The 22,678-nt window shown below is 35.6% G+C and overlaps 2 protein-coding genes and 1 pseudogene across 5 annotated transcripts in view; 1 reads left to right on the top strand and 2 right to left on the bottom strand.

The window, feature by feature from the left end:
- CUNH3orf80 (chromosome unknown C3orf80 homolog) overlaps positions 1-7,847 on the top strand; it is a 44,964-nt gene extending 37,117 nt beyond the window's left edge. For both annotated transcript variants that reach the window (XR_572374.2, XR_005836525.1), the window contains 3 exons: positions 1,695-1,760; positions 6,020-6,239; positions 7,775-7,847. The gene's annotated coding sequence lies outside the window, so the exon portion shown is untranslated. The remainder of the gene's footprint in view (positions 1-1,694; positions 1,761-6,019; positions 6,240-7,774) is intronic.
- The window catches only part of IFT80 (intraflagellar transport 80), a 116,589-nt gene that overhangs the window by 18,246 nt on the left and 75,665 nt on the right, over positions 1-22,678 (bottom strand). For all 3 annotated transcript variants that reach the window (XM_008706621.2, XM_008706625.2, XM_040636626.1), the window contains exons 10-13: positions 14,914-15,032; positions 10,963-11,037; positions 7,688-7,851; positions 2,180-2,244 (exon numbers count right to left, since the gene is read on the bottom strand). In XM_008706621.2, the coding sequence (XP_008704843.1) occupies positions 2,180-2,244; positions 7,688-7,851; positions 10,963-11,037; positions 14,914-15,032 (423 nt within the window). The remainder of the gene's footprint in view (positions 1-2,179; positions 2,245-7,687; positions 7,852-10,962; positions 11,038-14,913; positions 15,033-22,678) is intronic.
- Positions 16,676-16,998, bottom strand: LOC103677342 (annotated as a pseudogene).

The raw sequence follows: 22,678 nt of genomic DNA, 5'->3' as shown, positions 1-22,678 counted from the left end.
GAGGAGGGGCTCGATCCTACGACCCATGAGATCATGACTTGAGTCAAAATCAAGTCAGATGCTCAGCTCAACCAACTGAGCCACCCAGGTGGCCCAAGCTGAGCAACATTTCTATCTGTCCTACTGTGCTACCTTTAGTAGACAGAGTGAAAGGGTGAGGCAAGTCTGAACATCACAAAAGAGGTCTACTTGAATTAATATGTTCCATAACAAAATTTACTCTAAGTAGAAAGCCTATATTTTAAAGATTTGTAAGAGTAGATTTATGAAAATATCTTATGTTTTTGGAGTTTTAAATTTTATACATTCTTTCACATTCATTTCCTCTGAAACAGGAAACTACCTCGTATTGTAGATACAAGGTACTATACTATACAAGGTACAAGATACTTTACCTTGTAAAGTAAGCATTACTATACTTACTTATAGACAAGAAGACTGAGATGCATAGCCATTAAGTGATTTTGCTCAGAAAAACTGGTAATGAGCATATCTAGAATTTAAAGTCCAGATCCTTTTTTTTTTTTTTAAGATTTTATTTATTTATTTGAGAGACAGAGAGAGAGAGAGAATGAGCAGGGGGGAGAGGCTGAGGGAGAGGGAGAAGCAGGCTCCCCTCTGAACAAGGAGCCCAATGCAATGTGGGACTCGAGCCTAGGATCCTGGGATCATGACCTGAGCCAAAGGCAGATGCTTAATCGACTGAGCCACGCAGGCATCCCTAAAGTCCAGATTTCTGACTTTAAGATTAGTGTCCTGTCCACATAACAAAGTATTTCTGGCATACTGCATTAATCCACTACACTATTATACTACCTATACTATAAGGAAATGACTTTCCTTATAACTTGGAAATGGTTCAGTGTGGATTAATTTCAACTCAGTCCAGAGGGATTTATTTACTGCTTATTGTCTTAAGGCTTGCTAGAACTTTTTTTTTTCTTAGACTTGCTAGGATTTGTTTTGTTTTTGAAGGTATTACAATAGTACCTTAAATGCCCACCATTTGGGCACAGGTTAAATAAATTCGGATACACTCATAAGATGTTCTACTGTATGGTGGGGGGAAAGAATTGGGAAAGCACTTTATGTACTGATGTAGAAAGATCTCCAGGAATAGTTTATGTGAAAAAAGCAACATAGAGAGTTGTATGTTACATTTTTGTAAAAGAGGGGGAAAGAACATATATCAGTTTTGCTTACATATATGCACTAAAAAATCTCTGGAAGGAAAAAGGAGTTTAATAATGGTAGTTACTTCTTTGGTGGAACAGAACTGTACTGATAAGAAACAGGTGCAGTAGGGAGACTTTTTCCCTCTATACTTTTTTATGGTTTTTCCTTTCTGAACGTTATGAATGTATTTGTTATTCAAATTCAAACTAATAATTACAAAAAGAAGAAAATAAAATATAGAGTAACGCTTCACTAGTGGCATTGAACAATAAAGTTAAAAACATATCTAGACCTGAATATATCTCTTACCAGACTAAATAAAATGTGCTTCTTTGTTTATTTTAATGTTAAAAATCAGAAACCAATAAGCAACTTCAAGATCTTTCTGTACTTCTTTAGCATTTTTTTTTTTCAGTTTAACTACAGTGTTAAAACCTAAAGAAAATGCAGGCTAAGGACAGGTCAATGGGAAAACTGCAAGATATTCAGAAATACAAAACTTTTTTATTTACCGACAGGTGCTAAAAGTTTAATCAAGATAGAACATTTCATTGAAAAGCAGTGAACAGCCTGGATAAAGACATGTAAGTCCGATTCTTTTATCCAATTAATTGGTATATATAGCTATCCATTACAGAGCTTACTAGTGCTTAGTCCTCTGACATTTTTACACAAAATACTATATGTAGAATGCACAGTGGTTTAAATATAAAACTAATTTCTAAGGGTGCCTTCTGGCTCATTCAGAAGAGCATGCGACTCTTGATCTTGGGGTCATGAGTTCAAGCCCCATGCTGGGTTATAGAGATTACTTAAAATGAATAAATAAATTAAAACTTAAAAAAATAAAATAAAAATAGAGGATTGAGGCAATTATTGCAGATAACCATTAAAAAAACTAAACTAATTTCTGTTTTTTGCCTTAAAAAATGAAACCATTAATTTTAAAAAGGTAGCAAATAAATAGTGGCTATTTACATTAGAAGTAGCTAATGTCCATTACCTTATGAGAAAGAAACTTCCCATCATCTAATGGTTTTCCAGTTGATGCCTCAAAAAGGTAGATTACTTGAAAAAAAGTAAAGCATTAGTTAATATATTATATTAGAATTTTTATTGGTAAACTTCAATGAATTATCATGTCCTGATGAGAAATTATTTAACCCTTTGGACCACGGAGAATCCATCAGCATAGAAGAGCAACAGCATCAAATTCCTACTTACTAATGGGTCCTATTTCTTAAAAAACAGTGGAACTGAATACTTCTTCCTAAAACATATTCCTTAATTAGAATAGTTATTAATAGGTATGGCTTCACTCCTCCATAAGATCTACAATGGCAAGTCCAAATCTAGATGTAATTTATAATTTTCACAAGTCTGATTTTCTTGAACATAATATCAGACAATCATATTTCACAAAAGAAAAATGTGTCAAGTGTGTACCAGGCTATGTGTTATGTACTGTTTCGTTCCCTGGGGTCAGTACACAGTTCCCCGTGGTATAATTAGAAATTTGTCTGGTTTTTGTCCTGGGTTCCTGGCAGGGACCTTCAACAACCCTTGGAATTTCCTGAGTGATTTGGAGTGTCTTAGTTATACTAGTGGGGAGAATCTTGGTGGGCCCCTAGATAGCTTCAGAATGGGAGATGGTCATCAGAAAGCCCAAGCGTATTCAGTTCCCTGACCTCTGGGGATAGGGAGGTTGGGGGATTGGAAACTGAGTTCAATTATGTGGCCAATAATTTAATTAGTCATGCCCATGTAATAAAAATCCTACAAAAACTCAGTGTTGCTTCCTCATTGGTGAACATACTGATACACTGGGAGGATGAAGTGCCCTGATTTCATGAGAGGGCACAGAAGTTCTGTGTTCCTTCCCAGGCCTCACCCTATGTGTATCCTTTATAATAAAAGTATAATTCTAAATTTAGAATTAAATTCTAAAATGAAAATAAGAGATGTGCCAAATACAGATTTTGGACAGTCCCAATTATAGCCTCTAGTCCCAAGGCTCCCACTGAAAGAATATGTTGGAGAAGATCCTGATTCTGGTCAGCCTAAGGTAAAGCGACTATCCTCAGAGCCATTTCCCAAGGAAAAAGTTATGCTAAAAGAAATCATGAAAAAGGCTAAAATAATTAGAGATAGACAGACGCATCAAGGTCCTCATCCCAGCAAGGTGAAAATCTAAGAAATGGGATGAATAAAACAAACATTGATGGGGTAAAAAAAATAGAGGTTGGATGAACCAATGGGAATCCCTGTTGGTCCCCCAACATTGAAGGCCTTTAAATAAATCTGCTTTATTCATCCTAGTTTGGAGGAATTTGGAAAGCTACATGGCAAAATAGCAAAAAGAAACCTCATCTTCAATTGCCTGGGGCTTTGGTTCCCCAATTTAATCAAGAGATGGACTGATGAAAGGGCCAGGGTTTCTTGACTCAACACTCTGTTGGGGACCCAAGGCCTTATGCACCGGAGTCAGTAAAAGGGTCAGGGGGCAGAATACAGAAGTTTCTAGGACCTTTTGATATGAGAGTCCCATGCAGTATGGTACCAAAACCCATTGGTGAAGTTCTAATGAGGACACAATTAAAGTGAGAGAACAGAGAATTGAAGATGAGGTTTTATGAGTCTTATTTTCATTTTACCTCTTGCAGATTATAATAACCACAGGATTGCATATTTTTCCTTTTTCTTATTATTTTGCATTTTCTTATGCATCAAGTGAGCCAACTTCCCAGGAGATGGATCCATCATCCCAAAATTCCATAGGTAACTTTTACCTCTCACAGCTGATTGCAGCTTAGCTGCTGTCTCATACCGTGGTGATCCTGTTGCCCCTAAGAGTCAGAGGTTCCTCATCCCCTGTTCTTTCATCCTTTCTCTTCCCAAACCACATGTTGGTGTCAGGAAGGGTGAGAGTCACTGGACCAACCCTAATTCATTGAAACATGTGGTTTGCTTCTCCCTCTCCCTCTGCAACCGCTCCCCCCATCGCCCCCGCTCATGCTCTCTGTCTTTCTCTCTGAAATAAATAAATAAACTCTTTTAAAAAAATAAATAAATAAATAAATAGATTGTTAGGATGAAGGGAAGATTGTTGGAGTGTTAGTTTTGGTGATTTTCTTTAAATAATTCCCAAATAACTCCAATCCAAGGTTCATCCCAAATGGAGTAATTTTATATGACCAAACATGCATAAAGCTTACAAAAATGAAAAGACAGAAATAGCACGAAAAGACAATAGTTGCACAGTAGTCAGCAAAAAAATTGAACAATTCATACAGATCATAAAAATGCTGAAATATGTATAACATGATATTTAAATTCTAGAGGATCACACTTCTAGTATATTGATTATTAGCTGTTAGTAAATCTTAGGAATGTTAAGTTTGAGGTCCCTGGCTATATTCACAGAGGAAATAATGTTGTAACAATAAGTTATGCTTTAAAATTGCCAATTTTGCTCAGAAAATGAAAAAGAAAAATACTGTAACTAAAGTTTTAATTAAGCATAACAAATTTAAAATTTTTGGCTTCCATTAAAAAATGTTTTGGGCTTGGCTAAACCCAGTTTTTTCATAGCTATACAAACTAACAACTTTTTTAAAAGATTTTATTTATTATTTTGAGACAGAGTGCATGTGCGAGAGTGGGGGGGAGGGGCAAAGAGGCAGAGCTCGATCTCATGACCCTGAGAGCATGACCTGAGTCGAAATCAAGAGTCAGACACCTAAGCAACCGAGCCACAGGCACCCCCAAACTAATAACTTTTTTTAAATATAAAAGTGTTCCCTCCTTTTGCTGATGGATATTATAAAGAGATGGAGGTATATGGATGGACTTCTCTACTTCTTTCTATAACTGTAAGTGGCCCTGAACCATGGGAGGCTGGCTCTGTATTTTAGTGTTAGTATGTAGCAAAAACTGGTAGAAAGAGCAACTAAGCAGCTGCGGGCCTCAAAGCTTCGAAACATAAGTGACTGCTCTCTAACTTCTACTCTCCCCATACCCAGACACTTGTTTCAAATAGTCACCCACACTAATATCATAGCATCTATCTGTGCAAGTGTTTGAGAAGGAAGTCAAAAGCACTAGTATCTCCACTACTCAATCAGTCACCTGAACTGGTAGAATACTGTGACTTGGTACAAGAATCCTGTTTATTAAGGAGCTCCCAAATTAGGAAGGAACCACTGGTTTCATATGTGAATGTTCTCCCTTGAAGGAAAATTTCATAGGTTAATGATTCTAAGTACTTCAATTTGTTTTCTACTGTTAGCATATACCTCTATTTAATCATCAGTGAATACCAGTTTCTTTTAAAAGGAACATAAGGAAAATGCTTTCCTGCTCATTTTATATCAGTTTACAATAATAATTTTATTTTGGTCTTTTTGATTTTCTGTTTACAGTAAAACAGAATTGCATGATTATCTTGTTCAACAATCAAAATTTATGTGAGTAAAATAGATAATTTAATGGCAGATAAACCCATATTTCTGAAAACGTTGATAATTCTTTCTAGCTCTAAAATTCTATGAATTATCAAAGACTTAAAAAATAATGAACTATGTTTCAGATGTGAATTAAATACAGAAAAATTCAGAATAAGGTATAGTCAGTTGGAAACATACATGCTTTCTTACAGCTTCGATCTGAAATATGCAGTGTTGAACAAGAACAGTACAGATAACTCATAATGTCACTGGGATTTTTAAATTTAAGTTTGCTGAAGACAAAAATCTGACTTCCAAATTATTATTATCAACAATTATCCACTCATCTTAAATGTGTCCGCTAACTAGATACTATCTTATTTGATTTCTCTTTTTAGCCAGAAAGGAAGGCCTTCAAGAAAACAAAACAATCACCAAATGTCCTCTGTCAGAGAAGGTCTACGGCACGAAGAGTCAGAAGTTCTATTTAGGAAAATTATATTTCTACCACCATGAGACATGATGTTATCTGAAAGTACTGAAAATTAAAAAACGGGACAGTTTTCTAGCTCCTGAATTAGGTCTTTCACAGTATGAACTAACAAAATTAACCATCAGGTCAGATTTTTTTTTTTTTTAAGTAATATGTCACAGTGACAAACAAACGTTTAGCAATATGTATTAATAAAGAAAAAAATTATTTAATATTTTTCCACTAGGCTTTAGGGATAACTCACTCTCTCATCTCATTGGCTCTACTTCCTCTCACCCACCTCTGAATATTGCTGTGCTCAGTCTTCGGTCCTCTTCTCTGCCTATACTCACTTCTTAGGCGATCTCATTCAGTGCCATGGCAGCATTTGTACACCAGCGACTCCCAAATTTACATCTCTAGTCCCCAACTCTCTCCTGAGCCCTGGCTTGTCTATGCTATTGTTTACTCTCCATTCCTGGTTGAATGTGCAAGAAGCATTTAACTTACCGTGACCAAAATAGAACTCCGTATGTGGACTTCCTCTAACCTTCCTCCTTCCCCATCTTCCATCTCATTCATCCAGGATAAAAACAGAGGATACTATGCTTGCCTCCTCTCCTTCTCTCATGCCAACAGTCTTACCACGGCCAAGTTTTTATATGATCTGGTTTCTGCTTATCTTTCTCTGTCCTCTCCTTCCACACTCCGCCTAGCTCATGTTGACCAAGCCCCATGGACTTCTGGCAGTTCCTTTTACATGCCAATCATTCCCACCTCAGAACTCTTGCATTTGTTTGTCCTATTGTCATTCCCCTGTCCCACCTGCAGTGTGCTCTATTCCCTCACTCGGCATTTTCTTCACAACACATATCATTAGCTGACTGCTTATTATATATTTATGTTTATTTGTGTGTCTTATTCACTGTTGTATCCTCAACTTCTAGAAAAATACCTGGTACATAGCAAGTACTCAGTATTTATTGGATAAATGTTGCTGTGATAATAGCAATGCCCTAATAAAATGGTGTCTGTACGATGGAATTCCAAAACATCTGACATACTTATATCAATTTATAAATATAATGTGGTCTTTATTTTTATATGAATATTTTAAATTATTCATAACTTTCTTCTAATTCATTAATTTAAAATATAAACAAATGTAAAAATATTTATAAAAATATAAGTATATATAAGCAAAATAAATAGTACAATGAAGCACAATATTTACTATGTTACCAAATGAAGAAAAAGGGAACATTTTAAAAGACCACTAAATTTAAAAATTAACAAACATTCTTAGGACTCACAAACTTGAACTCAAACCCTCTACTAACAGTTACTATATACATAAAGATTTATTCCTTACCAATAAGCTTTGATGTTGTGACAATCTCTATCAATTGGGTATAATATGACAACTTTAGTTCTTTAATTAATTCACGTGTAGGACAAATTAGGAAGCTCATAATTCATTCACAGAAAGTTAACATATTAATACATGAGAAAATGAAAGTTAATTTAAGGAAATTTTACAGTGTTAACAAATTTCATGAAAACGTGACATGGAAAATTATAAAAATGCACTTACTTTTTTCATCAGCTTTGTCTTTTATTGCTATGGTATCATTACTCAGAGATACAGTCTGTGCATTCAGGATATCTGTTCTCATTCCAGGAAATTTTGGAGAAGAAATGAAGCGGCCTTCATAAGAATATAAATAGATACCACTACCATCTACAAGAAGAAAATGTCTAAAAAAAAAAAAAAAAGAATAAAAATACATTCTCAAATAGAAGCTTACTATATTTTCATTTTTATATTAGAGAATAGTTTATTCTTTGGAAAAATCTAAATCTAATTTTTTTCTTTTGAAAATTTATGACATTGCAAAAAACAATTCAAACAATAAAGGGAAAGCAAAAGATCTCTTGCAATCCTATCTCTATAGAGATAACTTAGGGCAAAGTATGGATATATTATGATTTCATTTTATTCATTCATTCCCAATAGACATTTATTTCAAATTATTCATTGTTTTAAAGAATGTCTAGTATATACACATCTCTATATGTTTACCTTACTTATCTCCTTAGTATAGCTTCTAGAAATGCAATAATTAGATCAAAGGGCATATACTTTGAAAATTTTAATATATATTGTTAAACTGCCCTTTCAAATGTTGTAATAATTTACACTCATATTGGAATACCTGTTTCCTCGATGCTGAACACAGTATTACGTTTTAAAATCTTATGTTCAAAACTGTAATATCCTTGATTCAGAACTATTTCTTTTTTTTTTTTTTTAAGATTTTATTTATTTATTCGACAGAGATAGAGACAGCCAGCGAGAGAGGGAACACAAGCAGGGGGAGTGGGAGAGGAAGAAGCAGGCTCATAGCGGAGGAGCCTGATGTGGGGCTCCATCCCATAACGCCGGGATCACGCCCTGAGCCGAAGGCAGACGCTTAACTGCTGTGCCACCCAGGCGCCCCACAGAACTATTTCTTGATTCAGGAATTGCTAAGTGTTCTTTCTTGCCATGGAAACAAATGTACACATTTTAATTAAATTAATACTTGAGTACTGGTGTGTAGTTTAATTAAAGGGTTTGGCCCTTACACATTAGTGTATGAAAACAATATTTACTAATGTTGACAAAATGACACATCATATTAATATATATTTTTTCTTTGTTTCAATACTAAAAACTTTTTCTCTCCTAAACAAGACACTATAAGCTTTTAACCTCCTTGTGAGTAACACTGTGTTTCAAAGGGCAGACATCTCTAAATGAAGAAATAGGACAAGCATTAGACAGTAAGTAAATTATTCTTTAATTGCCTCATCAGTTATACCATTAACATATGCCTTTACTAAGAGCATACTCAATACACTTATAAGTAATGTATAAATAAATAAAATTATTTGGCACTGTTCAAGTAAAAAGAATTTCAGAAATATGGTTTTTTAGGGGCGCCTGGGTGGCACAGCGGTTGGGCGTCTGCCTTAGGCTCAGGGTGTGATCCCGGCGTTGTGGGATCGAGCCCCACATCAGGCTCCTCTGCTGGGAGCCTGCTTCTTCCTCTCCCACTCCCCCTGCTTGTGTTCCCTCTCTCGCTGGCTGTCTCTATCTGTCAAATAAATAAATAAAATCTTTAAAAAAAAAAAGAAATATGGTTTTTTAGATAGCTGACATCTTACCTTTTAAGTGGCAAAGATGTCTTTTTGTATTAAAAATTTATGATATTACAAAATAATATATTTCAATTTCACTAAACAGATGACACAAAATTTGACACAATTTTCTCGATCCCTCAAGGTCATGAATATGATGAGCACCGTCTTCAGTACCTGTTTAACTGACAGCTTTGGTACTCATGAGACTGTTGGTGCATCAGAATAATTAAGCTATTCAGCTATACAGTTCTGTGCTTTTTGTTTTCTCTATGCTGCCTTGCCAGGCAGTCACTTTTCTTCTTGTCCTTGTGCCAGCCTCTCACAGCCCACCAGCATTCCTCTTCTGGTTTGCTATTTATAAAAGGTTGTGGGTTAGAAAACCTGATAACAACACTATTAAGAGATTGCCTAGGTGGTGAGTAAAGAAAATGAGGAATAAAATACAAGGTTTTAGTGCAAAGATTTCATGAGTAGCTATTTTAGGCAATTGTTGATTATATTTTTAAACTTTATTCCTGGTTTTGTTGGGCTGTAGCTTTCTAAGACTGACCTCTGATTCGGTAGGATATCACTGTACTTGATAGACTGATGATAGTTTTCATGGAAAATGTGGGTTCTTGAGGACTAGCTATTCCCACTGTACTCCAGTTTGTTGGCCTGGAGTTTCATCGTCCTCTATACACCGAAGGTGTGGGTAAAGAATATTATTTTTCAAACTTCAGATCACAACCATGTAGTGGCTCATAAAACCAGCATGTTTCAAATATTTAAAACCAAAAACAAGAACAGAACAGAGTAAAAAATAAGGACCCTGAGGTCAAAATGATCTCATAGTAACTCCACCGTCTCTTTTTTTTTTTTTTTAAGATTTTATTTATTTATTTGAGAGAGAGAAAAGAGGACATGAGAGAGGGGAGGAAAGATGGAGAGGGAGAAGCAGACTCCCCACTGAGTGCAGAGCCAAACCTGGGGCTTGATCCCAGAACCTTAAGATCATGACCTGAGCTGAAGTCAGAAGCTTAACTTTAGACTGAGCTACCCAGGTGCTCCAACTCACCCGTTTCCCTCTCATTCTCTCAGATCACTACTTTGATATTTACTTGTAATAAATTTAGTCTCATCATTCTTAATAAATTAATACCTTTTATATTCCTTGATTTAAATTTTTAGTATAGAAATGCTGAGACATATTACTTGTAATAAGTTTAGTCTCATCATTCTTAATAAATTAATATCATTCATATTTCTCAATTTAAATTTTTAGTATAGTAAATACTGAGCCATATAACCTATATGTAACCCTCAAGGACTTTTTAAGAGTGTAGAGAGGGGTGCCTGGGTGGCTTAGTCAGTTACACATCCAACTCTGTATCTCAGCTCAGGTCTTGATCTCAGGGTCATGAGTTCAAGCTCTGCGTTGGGCTCCACACTGGACATGTAGCCTACTAAAAAAAAAAAAAAAAAAAAAAAAAAGAAGGTGGTAGAGAAATTCTGAGACCAACAAGTTTTAGAACCACTGAACTAACAGCTTATTCTTACTTTTTTCCTTTAAAATAAAAAGAAACAGATTGATTCCAAATGAGTAATGTACCATTCTGAAAGGGGCATGCTTTAAAGAGTGCTTGACTGCAATCTGAAATATTTTAATCCCATATTCAATAGTCAAACATGATAAACAAATACCTTTCTGCCTGCAGAATTAAACTAACAGTTCCTTCTTTGAGATCAAATATAAGTGGTGTATTCCAGTTCTTCGTACTAAAAGATTAAAAAAAATGGATATTTATTAACATTCAAAATGCCAAATAACTTTAAATAAATAGATAAGTATTCATATTAAATAGTGTCATCAGTCTCACTGTAACTGTATATATTTCTATTATAGCACTAGGCACATTGCTCTGAAATCATTCACTTACATGTCTGTATCCCTGACTAGAAATCAAACTCTGTGTAAGTAACAAGTATTCCACAGTAAATGTCCACAAATGTCTATTCTAGGTATCACAATATGTGAATTGAGGAACCCTAAGTACAAGTTCTGTCATTTATTAGCTCTGTGATTTGGGCAAGTCATCTGATGTTTCTCATCTGATAAATAGTAGCAGTATGGCATAGTGAAGAAAGGACACATTTTTGGCTAGACAGATCAGGATTAGCGACCTGGTTTCACCACCTGTCGGCCATATGATTTTAATAAGCTTAACCTCCTAAGCATCAAGCATCAGTTTCCTTATTTGTAAAATGGAGATGATGGCAACTCACGTAAAGCGCCTAGCTAACTGCCTGTTATATAGGAGATACTGAACAAACAGAAACTATAATAACAATAATGTTACGAACATGAGCATTTTTCCTACAAGTCTCCCAATGTTACTGTTGGTCCGAATGAAGATTTCTGTGAAGCATTTTGTAAACTGTAAAACACTATATAAATGTAAGCTATGACCATGCTTATTGAATAAACAAATAAATAAGTGAACAAATAACTCCTTTGGTTTCTATAGTGTAATACGATTGAAAGATAGGAAAAGGGAAGAAAACATTTACAAACCGAAAACCCACCCCAAATCATCAAAATTTCAGTTTAAAATGTTTTATGACTCTCGTATATTCTGAATTGTTCTCAATTATTTTCATGAAACCAATTCTTTAAATCAGATTAAATCTCATATTCAGATCCAAAAAGTGCGGGAAGCAAGTGTGCACACCGGTGGGAAATTAATACTGGCTAATGCAAAGAGTCTGACACCCATTTTAATAAGTAAATGCATGCATAGAGCAATGAACAAGCTACTATTAATTAGTAAGCCTGGTGTTCACAGGTATGATAAAGATATGTGCTTTGTATTTTAGAATGCTTCATTTATGTAGTCATTAGAAGTAACCTTCATTCTTTGATAGGAATAGTGATTGTGAAGTTTTTTAAATGTCCCCTTACAAAAGATCTGATATTTATGACAACCGGGATATATACACCTGCCATGGAAATATAAACTCCCTAAACCACATTGGTGAAAACAGCAAGGGTATTTTTCTATACAATTATTTGAAAAACCAAATGAAAATTTAACATAGAATACTTATATATTATTTACTTTTTCTGGAACTTCTTTTCATATAAACTACTATATTGCTTACATGCTAGTTTTTAAAACTATATATTTATTACTGAAAAAGGAGTAACAGTTATTAAGAACTAGGAGTCAAATCCCAGCTCTTCCTTTAGTAAGGCAGTTTAGTAATTCGACCTAGGGTGAGTTACTTACTCTGTGTGTCCTTTAGTTTCTTCATCTTGTAAAATGGTAATAATAATAGTACTCAACACACAGGGTAAATTAGACCAAGACCATAACAGACAATATAATAGTGCTCGATAAACGATAGTTGTTGTTATCTAAAATACTGGTTAGGTTTGTTGGGGCCCGTGGCTGGCTCTGTTGGTAGAAGATGCGACTCTTGATCTCAGAGTTGCGAGTCTGAGCCCCATGTTGGCTGTAGAGACTACTTAAAATTAAATCTTTAATACATAAATAAATAGAAACACTAGTAGGTTTTTTAATTTAATGAAATACATTTTGGTGATGATAGGTCTCAGCACTATCTCATTCCCACTACTGCTCCCTGGTATTTCACTATAATAAATATTTTGTACCTTAATAAATGTCTTGACAAGAGAGGGGAGGCAGGACTAAACCAGAAAAGAAGAAGAGCAATCTTACATTTTGCGACATATTAACTAGTATGTGAAAAGTAGAGTGACCAAAAAAATTAAATCACAGCTGCTAAACTTTTGGTAAGTATTTTAAAAAGCAACTTCTCTAATACAAGTAACACATGATACTAATCTTATGGATTCAAACGTTATGTCATTGCCACTAAAACTTGCAGAATAAACCCATCATCTGGGGTGGTTAATAGCCCTACCTTTCTTCAAACAAACCCTAAACTGAAGAGATCTTCTCTATTTTTCCTCAACTCCATGAAAATTAATTATTCAAATGACTATTTGCAGTAAGTGATTGTGAAATTTCTTCACATTCTAAACTCCCTCCCTTATATAGCAACTGTGTAACTTGGTATCTTTCTAGACTTTCCCCCAGAGTCTTACTGTTGCTCTTCTCTTTCATGTAAGAAAAAATTTCACTTAAATTGAGCCACCTGTTTCTTTAGTCCCTCTCTTCTCTGCTTCTCCCATTTAATTCTTGGCTGCTGTCCTAAGTTGCAGATTCTGATTAGTAGCAGACTTACACATAGTGAGTGAGAATTTTTGATATATAGTTGTAGTCAGTGTTACTGTTGATCAAACTGGATACCTCTGCGTTGTGTTTTACTGGGCTTAGGAATCCAAGATACCACTATACTTTGTTTTTTGATTCATTTATTCATCCAAGAATACTTTTTTTATTAAGTACCTACTAAATGTGGAATACAGTGCTGGGTACTGGGTGTACAGTTGTGAAGAAGACATATATAGTCCTTACCTTCAATTTTATATTTAATGATTAAACTATAACCATGTGATGTTACAAATATAAGCACAGAATGTAAAAACAATCCTTAACTATTCACAACTCTTGCAAGTAATATAGTGGTTACATGAGTTTTCTGGATAGTTGAGAAGTCAACCGGTGGCATGCTTAGAGCCACCTTGTACCAAGTGGTGTATTTTCAGGAATTTTGCAAGCCAACTTTTAAATAGAGCTATTATCTAAAATTAAATTATATAAACTTATAATTAAGCAAATTATATTCAAAACAAAGATAATACTCCAAGCCTATTATTTCCAGATGATTGTATTACATTTTACTATTATCTATGCACTTGAGATTATTTACATCTGTTGTACCCATATGGTGCCAATTCTATATAATGCTTTGCTACTGTGCATCTCTCTTCAATTCTGCCTTCCACATCATATCGGTATCTTGAAATCAGGCTTGATAGGAGTATTTACATTATGGAAATAGGCAAACACTGCAAATCAGGTTGGTTGGTTTGTTTCCAGAAAGCCAGCTCAAAATTAATCAGTACGTATTGAGTTACACTTTGAAAAATACCAAGTATGTTTGTTTAAGACACAAGTTTCTTGAATGTACTGAATTATTCCCTGCTTTCTAATACAAAGTAGATTGAATATATTTTCTTTCATCATTTCTGGGCAACTCTGGATTTTCAATATGAACATCCATGATTACCCTAGGATATAACACTGAGCCTGAACATCTTTACTGAACATCTTTCAGCCTGTTGTCGGGCTGCTAGCTGTCCCCTCTCTTCCAGTGGTTAGGTGGGTCCTTTTCTCATCATTTATCAACTGCTCCTCTGGGCTCTGAAATCAAGTTATACTAAAGTCCTTAGAAGTGTGAGTAAAGTAAGAGTAAACACTATCTCAGAGAAAGCATTTTCTATTATAAAAATGATTATTAACCTCTGATGCACAAACTTTATTAGATTTATTTTCACTGCTTATAGCTCATTTTAAATCACTTCTTGGTTGGGAGTAAGTTCAGGATAAGTGAGGTTTTAAGAAAATTAAGTTTAGAACCAAGCCATGTTGATAGGAAAGCTTGAAAATAAATTTTCTCATCACAGACAAAACTCTGAATTTTTAAGAAATGCAAGATGCTTACGAGAACACATAACATTGAAGAGACGTTGAAACAACTAAGTGTGCATAGTTCAAAGATGCTTTAATGACTCTATCACGGAATTCCAGTAAATCCATGGCATCATTAAGAACATTACGAACCTAAACAAGGAAAAATGAAATACCAACAAACAACATTAAAATACATCAGAATTTTAATTAGGTAAGTTAGCAAGATTTTGAAGCATAAAATTCAATGCACTCTGGATTACCTAATCATATAAAAAAGAATTCAATAGGAACTAGGCATAAGATGACATATTTGGGTATAAAAATCAACCAACAAAAGAAAGACACAAAAAACTCTTAGAAATGTAGATTTCTAACCTGAAAGCCAATCTGAATGAGGTAGCAATGGAGAAGTAAGGTGGAAAATGCTATACCACTGAGATATAGTAAAAAAAATATATATGGCATATAGGAGATGGAAAGAGACTATATGATTTCTGCCCAAACAGTAAGAATATCTCTTTTTAGGGATAGGTTTTACTTTAAAATTTAAGTCCTAAAAAAAGAGATAAAAATAATTTTAAAAATCAAAATGGAGTGGGAGGTATTAGTAAAGACAGCAACTGCACAGTGAAGAAGTGAGGCGCACAGAGGGACACAAATATTTCCATATGTTAAAACATAGAGATAACGTTTAAGGAAGCTAAGTACCAACTAACATTGTAGTAACAGGTGAAAGTAGAGGAAAAAGAGATTAATTGTACCTAGAAGTTAGCATTTCTTTAAATTCCCCTCAAAATGTTATCATCTTTCTAAATATAATGTGACAATTATAGAAAGAGTAAGGGAAAAAAGATAAAGTCAAACTTCGTTTAAGTACTTCTTCAAAGCACAAATACCTATTAGGCATATTACATGTTTATTTATTTTTTATTTTATTTTATTTTTTTAAGATTTTATTTATTTGACAGAAAGAGACAGAGAGAGAGGGGGAACACAAGCAGGGGGAGGGGCAGAGGGAGAAGAAGAAACAGACTCCCCACTGAGCAGGGAGCCTGATGTGGGACTCAATCCCAGAACCCTGGGATCATGACCTGAGCCGAAGGCAGATGCCTAACGACTGAGCCACCCAGACGCCCCTACATTTTTATTACCTGCTCTTCAACTCCCATCCCCATGAAACAACCACCATGATGGAGATGGCAAAATTACATATACCTATATTCCTTGACCTAACAATCTTACTTCTAGAATTCTATCACAAAGATAAATAAGCAAAATCATGAAATAATATACACACGAAAGGCTATTACTATATACAACTCTATTGGTAATAGTAAAAGACTGGAAACAGCCCAAATGTCTATCAGTAAGTGATAAACTGAACAAACTACGGTATATTCACAAAGTGGAATACTATACAGCCCTAAAAAGAAAGAAGAAGATCTATAGAGTGATCTCCAGGATATAATAAAAGGTGAAAAATGCAAGATGCAAAACAATATGTATAGTATAATACCTTTTATCTAATAAAGGGAAGGATATGAAGATATATGGATTTGGGTTTTTTTAATATATACTTTAATCAGTATATAAACAATTAGGTAAGCTTATGGAGAAGCTGACCAAGATACATATATTGGGAGATATAAGTATCCACCTAAATTTTCTGTATTTCATTTTTTACAGAATATGTATTCAAGTTGTTTACTGTATAATTTCTCATGTGCCATTTTAGAAGTCCTTTATTGTGAAGACCATTCTTTTGTCTGATGACAAATAGCAGCCAGCCACACTGTCAGTGATTATTCTGGACCTACACATCGGATAAATTCAATTTCTTCTTGAGCTACAAGTTTCCTTCTGCATTTCTGAGGTAATATTTTTATTATTTCTGCAGCATCTGGTGGACCCTGATGTATCAGCAAATCTGGTGATTTTTACTTCCCTTAGAATGCTGTGAAATTGAAGAAGAGTGAGATGGTAGTCCTGCTGATCTGAAAACTTCTGATACTTTGGGTTTAGGATTGTCTCTTCTGTCAGAGTACCATATTAATGGAATATGTGGCTAGGCTACCTGAATGACCCTGCTGGCAGATGCCATCTTGCGGTCCATCATGACCCTGAGATGGGGCAGCTTCTGGGATGCTTGATAGGCACAGAAATAACAGGAGTCCTGGGCAGTTGGGGGTGGACCCTGCCTGTGATATATGGATTTGTTTATGTGACAAAAACAAAACAAGCAATCTAAAACAGTATTCAGTAACATATTATTAGAATAATATTGGTGTTGGTATTTTAAACTATATTTTGGGATATAGTTTAATATATATATGTATGTGTATATATATGTAAGATAGATAGATCGATTGATTGATCGATCGATAGGCCAAAGGGACCATTTGAGCATTAAAGAGAATAATGACTGCAATGGACTGAAACACACCAAAAATATTAAAACCTGCAAGTTTATAATGATAACATCATCAACAGCAACAACAAAACTCATTGGGAAATCAACTCATTATTTGAAAATTGGTAAATATAGAAAATACTTCAGAATTATCTCACCTCAGAATAACCAAATGGTTGAAAAGGCAGTGTCTTATGGAAGAACTTTAGCTAATAAATGAGGAAGGAGTGGTAGAATTACAAGATTACCAATCCCAATGAAACAGGGTTCTAGACAAGTATTATCAATGGGTGCTAAAAATATTAAAGTAAAAGCTTAATGAGCTCTTCAGACTTTTTTCATGATTGATGAATCAAGACTTACAATACCTAAACATATTGATTAACCATAACATCACTAAAAGAGAGATAAGCAGACATATGTGTCTCTTGATGTGATGCAATAGGAAGTCCACAGCACTACCTACAAAGTGTCCTTTAAACTTATCAAGGCTCTAAATCGAATAACCAGTCTACAGGAAATACAGGGGCTAGATAAACATGTTAAATGGAATCATACCATAGGGATGCAAATGGGAAAATGGGAAAAATTCAGCAGAACCAACCACCTGGTTTCTTAAGCAAATAAGAAGGAGAAGAAATTGTTTCAGATTTAAAAAGACTGAAGAGACAAATTAACTAAAAGCAATGTGAAACTTTGTTTCCTGACATAAACAAACCAACTATATAAATATATATTTAGAAAATAACTGGAGAAGCGGAACCTGTTATAGAAAGATATATTTAGGAAACAACTAGAGAAATGTGAAATGCTACTATGGGTATGTTAAAATAAACAGTTTCATCTTTCAGACACTTTTTGAAAGTCGTCATACAAAACAGCAATGCTGGACTATGTTAAAGAAAAAAGACACTGATATGTTTGTATCACTCTTCAGTGAGTAGGAGAAATGACTGCAAACGGGGGAGTAGTCTGAGGTAGGTGCTTTAAAGGGCTGGTGGTGTTTAGGGAAGAAGAAATTATTGTGGCCTGAAATCAGCAAAGAGGCATAAGGAAGACATCCCCCCAGTCTCCAGACCCAGTAATACCTGGCATAAAGACGAAAAGTCTGTAGAAGCAACATTGCTCTCTGGAATCAGCCAATTTTTACTTGAAACAAAAATGCGAAGCGTGCTTTCAGTGAGAAGGTCTTCAAAGTTACGGATGTATGCTGCCCACTGTATACTACACAACTCCAGGCCTAAGTGCATGGGTCCCCTGGAACTACCAAGCAGGCCACAACTGCAGGTGGCAACTATGCAACTCTCTCCTTAAATCCAAGGCTTTTTGAGATCTTTCATGGAGGGGAGAAGACCACTAACTACCTTATAGATCCCCATGTTCTGATTTTAAAGAGACCCAGGTCAGGCCACTCGTCTCACTTTAAGTCCTTCTCGTTCCATTAGCCAGCAGAGCCACTCTTCTCACTGTCTTTGTCTCCTTGCTACTGGACCAGGATTCAATCCACACTCTCCATTTTTGTTCCATTTCTGCTCCACAGAGATGTTTACCTTGTTTTTGAGTCCAAATAAGTCTTTTAATTTTAATTTTTTAAAAGATTTTATTTATTTATTTGCCAGAGAGAGAGAGAGAGGGCACAAGCAGAGGCAGCTGCGGGCAGAGGCAGACAGAGAAGCAGGCTCCCCACTGAGCAGGGAGCCCAATGTGGGACTTGATCCCAGGACTCTGGGATCATGACCTGAGCCGAAAGCAGACGCTTAACTGACTGAGCCACCCAGTTGCTCACCCATTCTGAGATAAGTCTTTTTAAAAATACATATATTTCATATATTATTGATCTCTTTGGAGCCATAGGTATGTCTCTTTCTTCCAAGTGTGAACATAATGACACCATCTTCACCAGAAGTCTAGGCCCCCAGAGACTTCTTTAAAGGCCCAAAATACCATCCTCTCTTAAAAACATTTTAAAGCTAATGGACTGGAATGAAAGTTTTTAAAGGAGGTTATATGATAGTTTCTTTATAGCAACATGATACACAGTGAAACAAATTGGCTGTTAATACAAATTGGGGGAATTCAATATTTAAGAGTAAGATTGTATAAGCCTCTGCCACTATTCAATTATAAACAGATTTCTTAAAATTCATATTTGCCTAAAGCTTCCCATGGGGGAACTCCTTTTTTTGTGAACCTAGAACACTGGAACTAAAAAGGAATAAAACATCTCAGCCATAATAACAAAACTAAAGACAACCTGAAAATTGTGGTTATAATTTCAAAACTATGATGAATCCCACATCAGAAATGTCCTATGCTGATTTTTTTTTTTTTTAAGATTTATTTACTTATTTGAGAGAGGGTGGCAGGGCTCGATCCCACAGCCCTGAGATGATGACCTGAGGCAAAATCAAGAGTCAGACACCCAACGAACTGAGCCACCCAGGTACACCATTGTGCCGAATTTTAAAATGCACCCATTTACTCTGTTCAATTTAGGACACTTCCAAGATTAACCTCTTGATACTTGTATCACCTAATACTTGTACCTGATCACAGTATTTAGACTCCTCAGATTGACTTAAGTCCAAAAATTCTGTTCCCACATTTCAAAAATACTCATTTAATCCTATACATAGATATAATCATAGCAATACTTACCATTTATTTTTGTTTTACATATATCATCTCATTTAGTCCTCAAAATCACTCTATTATTAATTTTTATCTTTACAAAAGATAAAGTGACTAAAACTCAATCTTGCATTATGGCAACTATTAGAAGCCAAGGTTGTGCCCCTTGCTAAACTGAGAGTAGCAGGGGAAAGAAAAAAGTAACTGCTTCATCTCCTTCACCAGTACCCTCTCTCTTCTAGGCATTTCTTCCTAACAAAGACATCAACAATCTCTTTCAGAAAGGATCATCCACTAAGATTCAGCCTAAAGGCAAGGGCCAGAGGAAGAAAACTTCCCACTCCAGGTTACTGTACACAGAAAAGCTGAGGTCCAGGGAGACAGGTAAGGCAATGAAGCCTACTGCCAGACAGCAACTGCTAGGTCCAGCTCTGTTATTTAACAATTCGGACTCAACATGATCTCTGGTTTCTGAATTAGTAAAATACAAACCAGCCAACAGTCTACTAAGTTTCTAAGGAAATTGTGAAACTCTAAACCAGGCAAACAGCAACAACAAAAATGTGATTATTCAGTCCCTATAACAATCCATGGCCCCACCTTACAACAAAACTAAGTGCTGCTTAATGTACAGTGCCCAGAAAGGGGATTCTCCCAAGTGGGAGATCTTCCCAGAAAAGCACACCAGAGTTGCCAGATTAACCAAGCAACTAACTCTACTGCAAAGAAAAAGAGTTCTCGGTATATTCCTGGCCAGCTGGATTTTAGCTATGGACCCAGTAATCACAGTGTGCTGTTTTCCCTCTCCTCTATTCCAAATCGTCACAGACATCCTGTTTTCCCTTCACCACTGTAGGTTAGCAATATGGGGGGAGGAAGAAGAAAAAGTAAAATTCATATTTATTTATAGTTTTCAGACCAGAGATTTAGAACTGGATGGAATAAGTGGATGAGTCTAAGTTATCTTCTTTTAGGGAGGGATGGGCTTGTTTTCAATTGCATACAGAATAGCTGCATTAGTTATGTAAAGTGGCTGGTAAAGCTTAGTGAGCTCCACATCCTGTTATTCACATCGGTGTATATGTCTTTCCACTTGTGTGTGGATTGGATCTAGTAGCCTGCTTTTAGTGAACAGAATCTGATAAAAATGATGAGGTACCAGTGCTGAGTTCAGGTTATTAAAAAATGTGACATGTCTTGCTCACACTCCCTCTGGCCCTTCTCACTTGCTTGCTCTGATAAAGCAAGCTGCCAAGTTGTGAGCTGCCCTTTGGAAAGGCTACATATAAGGAACTGAAGTTGGTCTCCAGTCAACAGTCAACAAGAAACTGAGTCCCTCAGTTCAGCAGATCATCATAAACAGAATCCTGCCAACAACCATGTCAGTGAGCTTAGAAGCAAATCTTCCCCTAGTTGAGCCTTCAGATGTGTCTAAAACCCTGGCCAACACCTTGACTGTAGCCTTGTGAGAGACTCTAAGCCAGATTCCTGACCCACAGAAACTGAGAAATAACAAATGTTGCTGTCTTAAGCCACTAAATTTTAGAGTGATATGTTATGCAACAACAGATAACTAGTACAGTGTGGTCGCTAAACAGCCAAAGGATAAACCATACTGGATATATGTTAGTTCTTGTCTTCCCGGAATCAAATGCTCTTTTCTGGTAAACATGCCTTGGTTTTCCTTTGGGGAACCATTCTCTCCATTATTCTCAATTACCAAGAGGTTTAGATGGGGTTGACTCATCCTCCCCCACAACTAAATACACTCAATCTAAACTTGACACATGAGACCTGATGCTGAGACTTCTGTTGGAATCATTGTGGGGAGTAAAGCACTCTTCTTCTTGGACTTGAGGTTGATAGATGTAAGCCTGGAACTATGGAGGCCATAAATGAGGGAGAGGTTTTGTAAAAATAAAGCCAACACAAAGAAAAGGAAAGTCAAGGAAGAGAAAATGATGAAATCCTGTTGACATTTAAGCCTCTGAATCCAACAATGCCTCGTCTATTTCTTGACTTCACATGAAGAAATAAGTTTCTTTCTTCATTGTTTACCTTAAATTAATTTGAGATGAATTTATGAAAAAAAAAAAAAGAGATTTTCAACATACTAATCTAGGAGGTTCCATGAGAACAGGGACCAAATTTGTTTTCATCGCAACTACACTTCCCATTGCCTAGCCCAATGCCTGGCAAGAAGGAATCACTCAATAAATATCTATTGAATACGTGAATGAAAGTATTCTAAGAAAAAACACTGAATAGGCCCAACTTAGCAAAAATGCAATGCAAATGTTTTATAATCACTGAGAGAGTAAAACAAAACACCTTTAAAAAAATTAAAATAGTGTTCTAGTTCTAAAACTTTGAAAGATTATTTAGAAACATTATTTTAAGTATAAAAACAATTTGGATTAGATAAGTCACTTAAAGCACCTCCACTGTTCATTTTATCTCATGTAAAAATCTCTAGGATGACTCCTTTTTATTTTGGAAGAAAAACTCCTCTTTCTAGATATATTCTCGTCTTGGGGCATTTTTGAAATTAAGGTTAGAATTTATTTTAGCAGTACTATATTAGCTAGTTCCCCATGCACTATCTGAATAAAAGAACCATGTCCCCAGATCAATTGATTAGAACTCACAATGCAGGGTGCCTGGGAGGCTCAGTCGGTAAAGTGTCTGCCTTCAGCTCAGGTCATGATCTTGGAGTCCTAGGATTGAGCCTGTCAGGCTTCCCTGTTCAGTGGGG

The sequence above is a fragment of the Ursus maritimus genome, unplaced genomic scaffold (genome assembly GCF_017311325.1).
Source record: "Ursus maritimus isolate PB19 unplaced genomic scaffold, ASM1731132v1 scaffold_20, whole genome shotgun sequence".
In the NCBI taxonomy this organism is placed as follows: domain Eukaryota; kingdom Metazoa; phylum Chordata; class Mammalia; order Carnivora; family Ursidae; genus Ursus; species Ursus maritimus.
Note: the sequence above shows the minus strand (reverse complement) of the source record. Positions and strands in the feature narration are given on the sequence as shown.